The sequence below is a fragment of the Glossina fuscipes genome, unplaced genomic scaffold, assembly GCF_014805625.2.
Source record: "Glossina fuscipes isolate IAEA_lab_2018 unplaced genomic scaffold, Yale_Gfus_2 2, whole genome shotgun sequence".
Classification (NCBI taxonomy): domain Eukaryota; kingdom Metazoa; phylum Arthropoda; class Insecta; order Diptera; family Glossinidae; genus Glossina; species Glossina fuscipes.
The window spans coordinates 14245311-14257596 of record NW_023998416.1 but is presented as its reverse complement, the minus strand read 5'-3'; the positions used below and the strand labels follow the sequence as shown (position 1 = coordinate 14257596).

The following is a 12286-nucleotide window of genomic DNA, read 5'->3' as shown; positions in this document are numbered from 1 at the left end:
TAATAAGGTATTAATAATGAAAAAGTAATTTTGACTCTACACAGAAGAAAACAAACCATTTAAAAAAAAAAAAAAAAAGCCAGAAAATTTCATTCGGGTTTAACCGAATCCTATACACCGACATCGTCCTCCTATTAAAGACTAGGAAAAAATGTAATTTCCACATTCTATTAAATTGGGAAGGCGTAACAATTCTTTTTAATTTTTGTTAGGCACAGCTGTATAATCCCTAGAATGTAACTGAATACTTTTAGATATGTATCCATTGAAATTGTTAGCAATGAACAGAAAAACATATTTTTCTCGTTCTAAAAAACGGAGATGTATTCAATTTATTTTGCACGGTAGGCGTTAGGCGTTTTAATCGCTTTACACTATTTTCAATACCAACCTATTTCCATAGATGGGAGTATAAGCAAAACATCTCCACCTAGAACAACATACAATCACATAATAATCGTTTTTTCGACTTTCAGAAATATTGATGATGAGAGGAAGCCGGTAAAAGAATTGTAAGGCCATTTTATCCGTTTATGCATTAATTATTAGCATTAATATCAAATTCCCATTATCTTGCTTTTCAATAATTGCATCAGCCAAGTAACTAAGCTAAGCCATATGTTACCAGGCGTCTTCTGGCGAACTATCATATCCGTCACAGCCCAAGATTCTTCTCGTGCTTATACGACATCAGTTGGAATAAATTCCCTGTACGTATATTCAAAGCATTCTGCTGAAATAAAATAAACGTTCTTTTAAATTGACATATTTATGTGATGTCGGACTGTGGTAAGAAACAGCTGTGTCACACATATCTGACGGTTAATGGCGAACGAGCTAAGCTACAGTAGATGATGCAAGTTGTAGCGTTTTTATAAATTTCCATAAATAGAACTCTTCTTCTCGCCCAAGAGAACTGAGTCCTATTAGCTAAGATGGATTTCATTTCAAATACGAACTCAAACTCCATTATCATTGTAATTTAAGGCACATTAAGAACAAGAAATAGTCCTTATCGAATTAGAAATATTACGTATTTGCAAATGCTTAATACTTATTATTGTATTTGTTTTTTCTACCTTTTTTTTCCAGACACACCAATTTGCAAACATTTAGATCGTGTCATCTTAATTGGTGCCTCAAAGGATGAAACTGTCGAAGTTGCGTGTGAAATTCAAGCGGATCCACCACCCAGGTATGTCTCATTTATATTATATGTACCATGCACAAGATGTATAAAACAAATTGTTAGCAAGTACAACACATACATTTTCCTATCGAGGTATAAGCAAATAATTTAACAAACTTACCGTATGACATATGAAAACTGTAATAGTTCACCTGAGAAATGAGCAGTTAATAATATGCAAAAGAAAGGGAAAAAGGAGGCTGTATGCAGAATTTGTAGCGACTGATTTAGACCGAGGGAGCATTATAAATGTAGCGTATGCTTGTAGCTAAGGTTAACTGTGCGGTTGTGAATGCTCGTTTCATTTCCTGTTGAAGGAAACTTTTGATTAATGTTGTGTAAGATTTCCAAGTCAAGGAAGCGCATCTAACAAGAGGAGGATGTGTAGGAAGGTGTAAAACGAACCTAAGTTTATGTGCGGTTGAAATAATAACGCAAGATTTTTTGGAAGAAATGTTGAATTAAAAAAGGGAAATATATCTTTTATTCCTTCAAGATGAAGCAAGCAGAAAGAGAGAATTTTAATTGAGTTTTCAAGTCCTTTCAATGTGAAATGCAAATATTCAACTTAACTTCATTTTACATTTATTTTATAAAGATTAGAAACGGATAAGCAAAAATTTCCGTACATTTAATAGGGAAACGTACTCTTTTAGGAGGGGTTTTTAAAAATATTCGTATATGTATATATATGTTATATATAAAGGAGCTCGAAACATCGTCGCAAGTCTCCAACGGTACGGAGAGCCATTTCTGTTTCGATTGTAAGTCATTACGTTCTCAGTGACAGATTCAAATATGGGCATCATTTCCATCAAGAAGCAGAAATTATTGAAAGTCTATGGAGAATTTTACAACAGATTCCTGAATTCGTGAATATCGTAAAGTTTCGTAAGCGCATTTGAATTTCAGTTTCTCGTCTTCATTTTTGCAATTGTGGAGATTTCGCAAAACTCAAATTGGTTCATTTGGTGAAAATGGAGTAAAAGTAGGCATATGTCAAATACATTTGTCTTGAAAACTACGCCAGATAAAGAAAAACTGATTTAAATATTTTGTATTTAAATATTTTTCATATAAAAAAATTGGCTTACGTGGCAGTCGTGGTGTTAAGAAACCTTTAGAAAATACAATTATACTTTGCACTAGGCGTTGTGCAAGGGTAGATTAAGATTCTGCAGAGCATGCAATATCCAGAAGCGGATGAGATGAATTCGCCTTTTATTACAACAATCGAACCAGAATAACTTTCTGATTCGTCTGTTTCTGTTTGGTGTGCTGACCCTGCAGCCAACAATTTTTTAGAATTATAGTACACTGAGCTGCTTTGCACTAAGCACGAACACTATCAAAAATGGATTGAATCGATTACTCTCCATATCACGCTTTATTTTGAAAAGACATTCTATGAATAATTGTAGGATGGTGTGGGGTATTTAATCGGCCGTGGCCCACTATAGTGTTTCGCTTGCTTTTCAAATACGTACGTTTTCGTAAATAAAAAAAAACTTAAAAAAATCGAAAACATTAATATTTCCCAACATATTTCCCTATCTCCGATTCAAACCGTCAAAAAAGTGTTCGGACGACGACCAGCCAATTCCTAATATAAACAGAAAAGACGTTAGTAGAACATTCTGTTATGTAACTAATAACTGCTCTAATGAGACTTTTACCCATGATTGTGTATTGCGAATTTTATGATGTGTAAAACTGCCTTTTTTGCATCGCGGTTTTTTCATCCTGCGTAACAATAACGAGAACACACAAAAGCATTAAAATCTTTGTTCCGGCACATACTTCGCGCCCGCCTAGGGCTACCTGATTTGTGTGATTGTTCACATCCTTTGACAGCAGCACAATAGCCTGTTCATTAAAAATGTTCCTCTCTAATCTCAAGTTTCTACTATTTATTAACATTCCTTTCAATTTAATGAAAATCGCTTTACCGTAACTAATACAACGTAAGTTACAGGCAACATATTCTAAAAGTTTGCAGTTAATCGGTTAAGGCATAACACTTAATGATTGGCTCCATACGCATACTACGATACGAGTGCTAATCTACCTATGTCCTTCCCTTGCATCGTTTGTTTCTGACCGATACCGTCTATCATCAAAAAAAGCGAAAAAAAAACCATTCTTTCATTTTTAAATTATGTTTACCATAATAACTACAAGACAAATTGGTCGGTTGATTATTATTACTTACCCTCCGTAGCGCTCTTAAAATTAGAATAACTCTGATTGTCGAGTAATCGGCATTTTTGATGAGACTCCTAGGACGCCAACGCTCTATAAATAATAAGTTAAGCGCTTTTTCTTTTTTTTTTTTTAATAGGCAGCAAATTAAAGATTACATGAAATTATTTGTAAAATGGTATGGAAAGGACTCTTTAAATGTTAACACACGTCAGACATGCTAGCTTTTTCGGCAATGTGTAATGAATACTTGAAAATTTGTGGTATATTTACCGAACCGAAGGTAGCACATTACAGTTTTCTTTCCTTCATATACATGCACTTCGACTGTGTAAACTTATTCAAGTGTTTTATTTATATTGCTACACATATTACATGTGAGTGTGTTTATGCTGTTGTTATGTTGAAGTATTTTCTTTTAATTTTATTTCGTGTTCTTTTCTAATACTTCCGAATTTTATTTAATATTTACTTAAAGAACATTTCGTTGGAAGTTCAATAACTCTGGTGAAACCTTAGATGTGGGCAGCGAACGTTTTAGTGTAAATGGTAGTCGTAGTATTTTGAAATATACGCCGGTAACAGATCAAGTAAGTTGTCAGTGTAAAATGGCAAAAGTGCAAAACAAATGAAAATTTCAATTATATTTTACTTACACGCAGGACTATGGCACGTTATCATGTTGGGCGTCAAATGAAGTGGGAACGCAAAATCAACCGTGTCTCTTTCAAGTAGTTCTAGCAGGTAAATGTCAATAAACGAGAATTTATAACTTCAACGTTAATGTGTATGTTTGCGTATATATATATATATATATATATATGTATATATATATATATATACGGTATCTGTGGGAAATCATTGTTATACGTTGAATGACGTTGAAAAGCCTTTTGGGATTTTAAGCATGTTTGAACGTCGTTGTACTCGAACATCGAAAAGTCAATACACTTATTAAAGACATTTGTCAGCAACACTTGTTTGTTTAATCAACTAAATATTTCATTCTATTTACTTCTGTTCTTTCCTTTCTTTTGCTGCATATATGTACATATAAAATGTTTTGTCTCTTCTTTTTTTTTCTTTTTCTTTTTTCTGTTCCCTATTTTTGTCTTTTTCGCTTCATTGCTCTGCGTTGAATCTTATGAAACTGTGACGATATAACGAAATATGCGTTACGTGCTTTAACGTTTGACATGAAACTATAATTACTGGAATGATGCTTATGCTGTGGCGTGGCGTGGCGTGGCTTGTTGTGTGTGGATGCCTTAAAATGTTTGCTTTGGAATCTCATCTATTGCAACCTGGACTCTCCGCATGCCTGTGCCTCGTCATTATTTCGCATTATACGTTTTCTTGCATTTGTGCGCCTACATGTATGCGTATAGCTTTACCAAATGCCGTTAGTAATTGCACAATCTTCAATCGTACGGAGTTAAGTGTTGATATACAATGCATACCTGGCTATGATGGCGGTCTACCGCAAATATTTGTTTTAGAAATGTTTTCAACCCGCTCTGGCATCACCAGGTAAATAACCACTCTAATGAAGAGATAACAATAGCAAGTACACAAACGCACTTATATAGGAATGATTGCTTCATTTGCCACATCGATTAACTCTACCTTCTGAACTTTGTTCCCAGTTTAAATATCGTATTGTTTCCAATATTGTACATATTGGAAACAAGTTTCACCTAATCACAAGCATTAATACACTCTCAATGTTTATTGGAAATTTTTTCACCTATTGAACAATAAATTTCAGAAACCAATTCATATTCTAATGTAAATCGCCATAAAAATTTAATTAAAACTTTTCTTAATAATGCAATTAAAAGTTGAACATAAATAAAAAATGTTGGTAAACAATTTTATCTACCTTTTTCTCTACTTTTCCCTTCATGCGTGTAACTAATCGATCTGGCAAGTGACGCATTCATTCATATATCGGCAGTTGCGTCACTTTGATTTAAGTTTTTACGCATATTTAGCATAAGCAGCAAACATTGTAAAAAAAGGAGAACCAAGAAGCCGAGCGAAATTAAAAATTTAAGGCACGTTTCATTCGTATGCATTCGCGGCATATATTAAAAATTCTCTATAAGTATGCTTTGCTTATGTAAATACCTGATACGTCGACTCTATGACTGTTGACATTGTCTAATTCTAGTGTTTCAAGCTTTTGAAATATTCCGAAACAAGTCTTTAAACTCTTTAGTGTTGAGTACAAAAAGCGAGGCCAATAAATGATCAATTAAATGTTTCGCGGAAGTCGTAGTTTTAGCTAAATTAGGGATGAGTTTAAGCGCGGGTCCGACTAGATTAGTTTAGTGTTATGCTTAGCTCGAGCCTTAAAGCATGGCATCCAGTTAATGTTGATTGCCCTCAGCACTTCTCGCTATCTAATGTACTGTCGAGCACCGTATGATGACTGGGTTTTTTCCATTTCTCTCACTTACCAATGCCGAAGTTTGCCAAGTCGTCCGCAGATTTTCAAATTATTATAATTTTTTAGGCTAAGAAGAATATGGAGTAAGCCAACACGATTTTGCATTAATGATTGTGTACAAAAAAAAACAGAAAGTGTACAAATCGAGCAATTGAGGATGTTGACGTCACTGTCGTCAGGATGCTGTTTTAAAAGTATTGTCCAAAGTTTGAGTAAGAAAGAAAAAGCAAAAAATTGTTGAGGCTGCTTTAATGGCCGCTTTGAAAAATCATGGTTCATCCTAAGAAAAACGAAGCGTACGCCTTGCATTACGCGCTTTGCGAAATGCCGAAAACGGCAATAAAGTTTTATCAACACTCTTGGCTTTTATAGAATTTCGCAGCTGAGGTCTTAATGATACGCCCTTGAAAATCAAAAATGTACTATGCTTACGAGGCAACCAGCACAGAGGCAACCAGTTCTTTTAGACTTAAGTTGCACGCTTTCCACGTAATGCAATACATTTTAGTTTTCCAAAAGATAGTGTTACCAGCTTGTGGGCACCAATAATTACCGAATTGAAAGCCTAACATCGATTCATTAGAATTTGTTCAAAGGTAGTCGTTGGTAAGTGCTATACGAAGTTTAGATTAGAATAAGTCTGACCTCATATGAACAGATGCAAAGAAAGTGCAATTTCCTAGCGGCTACTTCACAATGATAATTAGCTGTATGAGCTTTTCACCTCCACTGGGTTAAATTGATTTCCATGTGCCCAAGAGACGCACTAGAAATTCTAGACTTAGTAAACTAACACAAACTAACTAAACATTCAAAGAAGGTATAGACATAACTTTACTGGTTATTTTGGTAGTTAGAGCAATCGGAAAAATTTTATGCGATGCCGCCCGAACGCAGAAATTCATTGTTACCAATGTAAGAAATAATGGTCGCTGATGGTGATGAATCTGTTCAAATTAAACTTGTCTAATTTCTTTTTATATTTAGCAAGTTATGTTTAAGCGAAGGGAAAACAACTTGAAGACATTACGGCTGATTTTAACAATTGTGTAATTTTCACGGTAAAGTGATTAAATTTTTTTTGTTATGGAACTTATTCGCTCTTCTTCGACGATGTCATTCCGGTTCATTTCAAAGTGTCATTTCATTTACCTAAAATTTTTTGTTGTTGATGACGAAGGTACAGCGTTTTTTATTATTCATCAAATAAATAAAGGAGAACGTGAATGTTGTGCAGTGAAATTTGAATTTCTAAAGAAATATTTATATACCATTGGCCGTGGATGATGATATCTGTTTCTTGAAAGGAGACGATACCATAAAGTTATTGCTTTTTTAAAGAAATGAAGAAAAAATTTCTTAATAACACAAAAATATACCTCGACAGACCGTAATCAAAATGAAATGATAATAAAAAAAATTTTATTGCGAAATATTGCGCTTGGGTTAAGGAATGTAACATAAATTTGCTTTAAACAAGAAAGCAATTCCATTAAAAGTAATGACGCTTTTCTTTGAGAAATACCGCAATCAAGTATGTGTATCGAGTACGCAAAAACATGGAGATGTGCTTGATATGCTGCTATGCTTTGCCAAAAAATCCTGGTTAGCAGCCGCACTTTGACCTAACGTAAGTTAAGGGGTTTGAACGAAGAGACGAAGTGGTGAATACCAAATTGTGTATGTGATCCGGGTTTACATGCATAAGTAATAATACAGATGCAAAAATTTTCATATCAAATATTAAAATATTTCAACTCTTATAGTTATTAACATAGAAAAAAACCGTTACTTTACGATTTAGAAAAGGAAAATTAAAAAAAAAAAAAAAAAAACGAATATTTCTTTTACATAAATGTTTAATATTTTTTGTTTTCTTTTCAATAGATTTAATATAACGAACACTGAGGAGCCTCAATTCTCTTTGGAAAATTTAGATACATTAACTTCAATAATGACGCAAGAAAATAATTCATTAAAATTGCGAATTTATGCATTTAATCAAAAAGGACGTAGTGCATCTTACTCACTGCCTGATTTTAGTATTGGTTCGACGGCATTTCGTACGGGTAAGTTTCGGAAATATTTATCGATGAAATGAAAATCCGCACTTGTACAAGTAAAAGTGAAGACATTTTAAAGTGTTTTCCTTTGTAAGCAATCTAAGCTTTGCATTCGCAACTTTTTTTTTTTTTTTTTGCTGTTTCTTTTGCTAAGTTTATTTGCATTAGCATACGCATTGGCAGCAGTAGTAGGTATGATTGAAGTAATCACTCAAGATAGATTAAACAAACACTTTCTGCTGTCTATCTCTGTCATTCGATTCGGTGTGAACTTGATTTTTCCCTCTCCTACTTTGCAAATGTTAAGCAAATATGAAAAGTTTTCTATTGCCCTCATCCCCTCAGCCCCGCACCATTCATCATTCCTCCTTCAGACATTTTCGGCTGTCACTTTGTTGTATTATCAATTCACATAAAGAAAGTGTTGCCATTAAAACGACATTTTGGTGAAAAGTAAGCCATTAGGTAAATAAAATTGATTTTCAATGTTTCAATATACATATTGGCAACAGTTAATGGATAAGTTTGTGGTACATTTGACTATATTGACGTTGTCTTTCTGAATTTGATGAGGTGACATACCTGCAAAGAAATGTGCTTTTTTTATATCAAATATTTAGTGAATTTTTTTTTGCATAAAAATTTTAAACAAAAATATAATACACAAGTGGTTAGATATGGTGGAAGAAAGATGCTTATGATGCTTATGATGCTCTGGTTTAAATAACCAAGGAATCAACCTTAGAGTGGATGGCAATGAATCTACTCAACTAAACTTATCAGAATTTTCCAATTTTTCGTAGATGGTCTTTGCATAGAGATGGCCGGCTGTTGTTGTGATCCATGTCCACTTAATTTCGTATTTAACCAACACGTCCCAATTTTTCAGACGCTTTGTAGTATCTCGGTGAACGGACGTGCTTTGGTTTAACGAAGAATTCTTTTGAAAGCAAAACAGATCGGTGCACTTGTTCGGCTAGACTATATTAATAATAATGGTTTAGTTTAAAAATTCGTTATATGAAGAAAGAAATATGAATCTTTGAAAATCCTTGGGAAAAATCACTCAATACTGGCACTTCGGCATCGTAAATTGAAGTGCGAAGAGTGTAGGAGAACTGGGTATATTTTTGAGCTTACGAAATCTGAAATTTTCGTACCGTAAACAAGTTTCAATATTTTAGACTCAGGAAGATTGCTAGGGGTTCTTATGAGAAGCAAGCCATTATATGCAATTTTTAGTTTATGTGGGAAACAAGTGAAAAACAAATCTTTAACAGGTAAAGTTGCTTTGGTGAATTTGGATCACATTAGTTCACGTTTTGGTCATCCTCTATTATAGGTGCTTTTTATAAAAGTACGCCTGTACCTGATAATAATATATCATTCCGCGAAGTGAATGGATAACTGTGATGTGGAGTATTTAATAGACTATACGGCTGTTAGTTGTTTTTAGTCCATTATAGCGAAAATAGGTAAAGGATAATAACATCTTGATATACTTTATACCCCTCCTCATAGAAAAGCTTTCATGAAAAGTAATGCCTTTGTTCGAGAAAAGATTTTTTTTTCCCCACTGCGAGAGTAAATTAAAATCTAAAGAAGCAGAAAAACATTATATTGGGTCAGAGTGTTGCAAAACATTTAATAGCCGACCCTGCTCGGTTATAATGTTGTTAGTTACGTTCTAAAATGTTCACAAGTGATTCCCAGACGACGGAACAACTTTTGTTCCCCTTAACTGTTTTCATTAAACTTAAAAGTGAACTTTAAAGTAAACTTTTATGAAAAAAAACTAGTTCAGAGGACATCCATGCTTTTACGTAGCGGTTTTTATCATCGTAATCAGCAGTATGATACTAGTTTGAAAAGTAATTTATTAATAATTGTTATTTTGAAGTGCTTTTCTTTGCAATGAATCTTTGTCTTCATTCAATTTTGTCGTTGATATTGAATTACGCTGTCATTTGTTTGTAATTATTTTCTTTTTTATTGCTGCTCTAAACATGTTTATGTCAACGTTGCTGCGTTCAAAATAATATTCGCTCTGCTGGATCTTTTGGCAATGTGTGGCTGGCTAACGTCAAAACTATCTGCGTGTGTGTGTGTTGGGATTGTCTATATTTCCGAAACCTTTTTTCTTTGTTGCAACAAAATGGATTAAAATTCTCGCCTAACAACAACAACAACAACAACAACAACGACAATAATGAAAAATCACGTTGATATGTAAACGTTGAGATACCTTGATGATTTATGATGGTTTTCATTGATTGTGATGTCCACACCTATATGCATGAATCTCTACGTGCAATAATGTATGGGAAACTAATACTTGCATACAAAAAAACAACAACAACAACAACAACAAAAAAACAAATTATATTTCAACAATAAAACCACATCATGTCAAACTACTACTACTACTACTACTACTACTACTACTACTACTACGGCTATTTGCATGTTGATGTCGGTGACATGTCGGTGCTGGCGCTGGCATTGGTAATGACGGCGGTGGCGGTGATGGTGGTGATAATCATATCATTCATTCGCTCTCATTACAAATGTAAAGCAGACGATGACGTTTCATTGACATTATCCCCTGTCATTGTCGGGAGTGTTTTAACAATTGTAATTATTAGTTTGGCCGTCGCTCTAAAGATATTCATGATGACATTTTTACACAATTTGCGACGCAATCGTCAACATGGCACCAAAGCAACCGCTACAGCAGTAGTGACACAAACTGGTGATGTTTACAAGGTTAGATTTGCCACATCATCTAATTGCTACGTTAATATTTTCTTCCTTTCCTCTCCTTTTTGCAATTTTTGTCTATTTTTTGAATTTGCAATCATTAGGGTGGTGTTGGTATTGAAAAACCAAGATGGCAACATACTGATATTAAATCAAAGTCATCAGAAGACTTAGTCGAAGATGAACGTGATCCTGACGTTATCCCATCACAGTATGGTAAGCTCTTTTAATTTGTTGGCCATATTCTAGCACAGAACTGCATACATTTTTTGTCTTGCCTTGCGTACCGAATTATTATTAATTAATAATGGCATTAAAATAATGAAGAAAACAAGAAAATGAAATCGGGAAACTATCCCAAACAGAGAGAGAGAGAGAGCAAGAGAGACGATGTTCGAGTATTTTGTAATAGCGTTCATTGAATTGTCTCCAACAGCTTATTGGTTTTGTTTTTCGTATTTGCTTTATAGCTTAATGAATGGAAGCAAACCTTTTTGTTAATACAAAGTATAAGAGAAAATCCGAATCAATATTCTTGAACACCATCATGTAATGTATGATGACTTCAAAAGTTCGTAGGTGTGATTCTTGAATAGCAGAACCTGTCAACATTTCATTTCTACCATTAATTTACAACCTATTGCTACACGTAAGCTACACACGAATATCAGATTTCCCCATTGTTTTACAAGAACAAAAGGGGTTTTACGAGACCTACCGAGTACCTACGGATTCTTTACTTGATTGTGAAAGCAGTGTCGACATCTTTTGTATTTTGCACCGATGGTAGCATACACTCTACACAAGTTTTTTAAAACGCTTACTTTTTGTATATATGGGGATATTAAATCTTTCCCCTAGTACACGAACAGAGTCCATTCTGTAAGTAATTAAAGTACTTAAGTGCATTTTATTGTAGTTTATATTTGTGCGGGGGCCGAGGATAAATTATGATAACTGAAAGAGAAGCATTCGCAATTTATGTCTCTGTCATTTTAATGAACGCAAGACTCCAGATCAATTTCTATTTATTTGTCCATTCAGGCCGCAATACATGATACCGTGATACATAATAAATATCTCTCTAAAAAGGTATATGCTAATGTATTTATTGAGCTGCCACAACGGTTCAAGCAAGCGTGTGAAAAATACAGATCAAAATTCATCTCAGTATTTCATGTCAATTCTTTGCTCATCCAAGTCTTATACGCGAGACCACAAAAATATACAAATGCCTCATACCATGGATTTAAAAAATCAATAACGTCAACTTTATTTATTGAAGTTCAAATCCCACACTCAAATATGTACAGCGAGAAAAAAAAAAACTAATTCAATTTCCTTGTTTAAAACAATCCAAATACATTTTTTTTTTTTTTTTTAAATCAAACATTCTAAACCATTAAAAAAAAAAAAAAAACAAATACTCTAAAAAATAATAGCGTTAATATATTTGTATATATTGTATATAACCCATAAAACGCAGAGTTACCGGTCAAATTTTACATGTTTGGGCACATATGAGAAAAACCAATTGAAAAGCTTTGGCATTTTAGTGTTGTCTGCAATAGCGAGGAGTAGAAAACACAAAAATTGAATAAATTCTCATCAGCCATCACT

General features: G+C 33.7%; 1 protein-coding gene across 1 annotated transcript in view; it reads left to right on the top strand.

The window, feature by feature from the left end:
- The window catches only part of LOC119632813 (nephrin), a 135802-nt gene extending 123965 nt beyond the window's left edge, over window positions 1-11837 (top strand). The window contains exons 12-18 of the mRNA XM_038025927.1: window positions 1093-1195; window positions 3870-3981; window positions 4054-4135; window positions 4780-4921; window positions 7731-7912; window positions 10485-10672; window positions 10771-11837. Coding sequence (XP_037881855.1) covers window positions 1093-1195; window positions 3870-3981; window positions 4054-4135; window positions 4780-4921; window positions 7731-7912; window positions 10485-10672; window positions 10771-10896 — 935 coding nt within the window. The 3' untranslated portion in view covers window positions 10897-11837. The remainder of the gene's footprint in view (window positions 1-1092; window positions 1196-3869; window positions 3982-4053; window positions 4136-4779; window positions 4922-7730; window positions 7913-10484; window positions 10673-10770) is intronic.
- The last annotated feature ends 449 nt before the right edge of the window (window positions 11838-12286 follow it).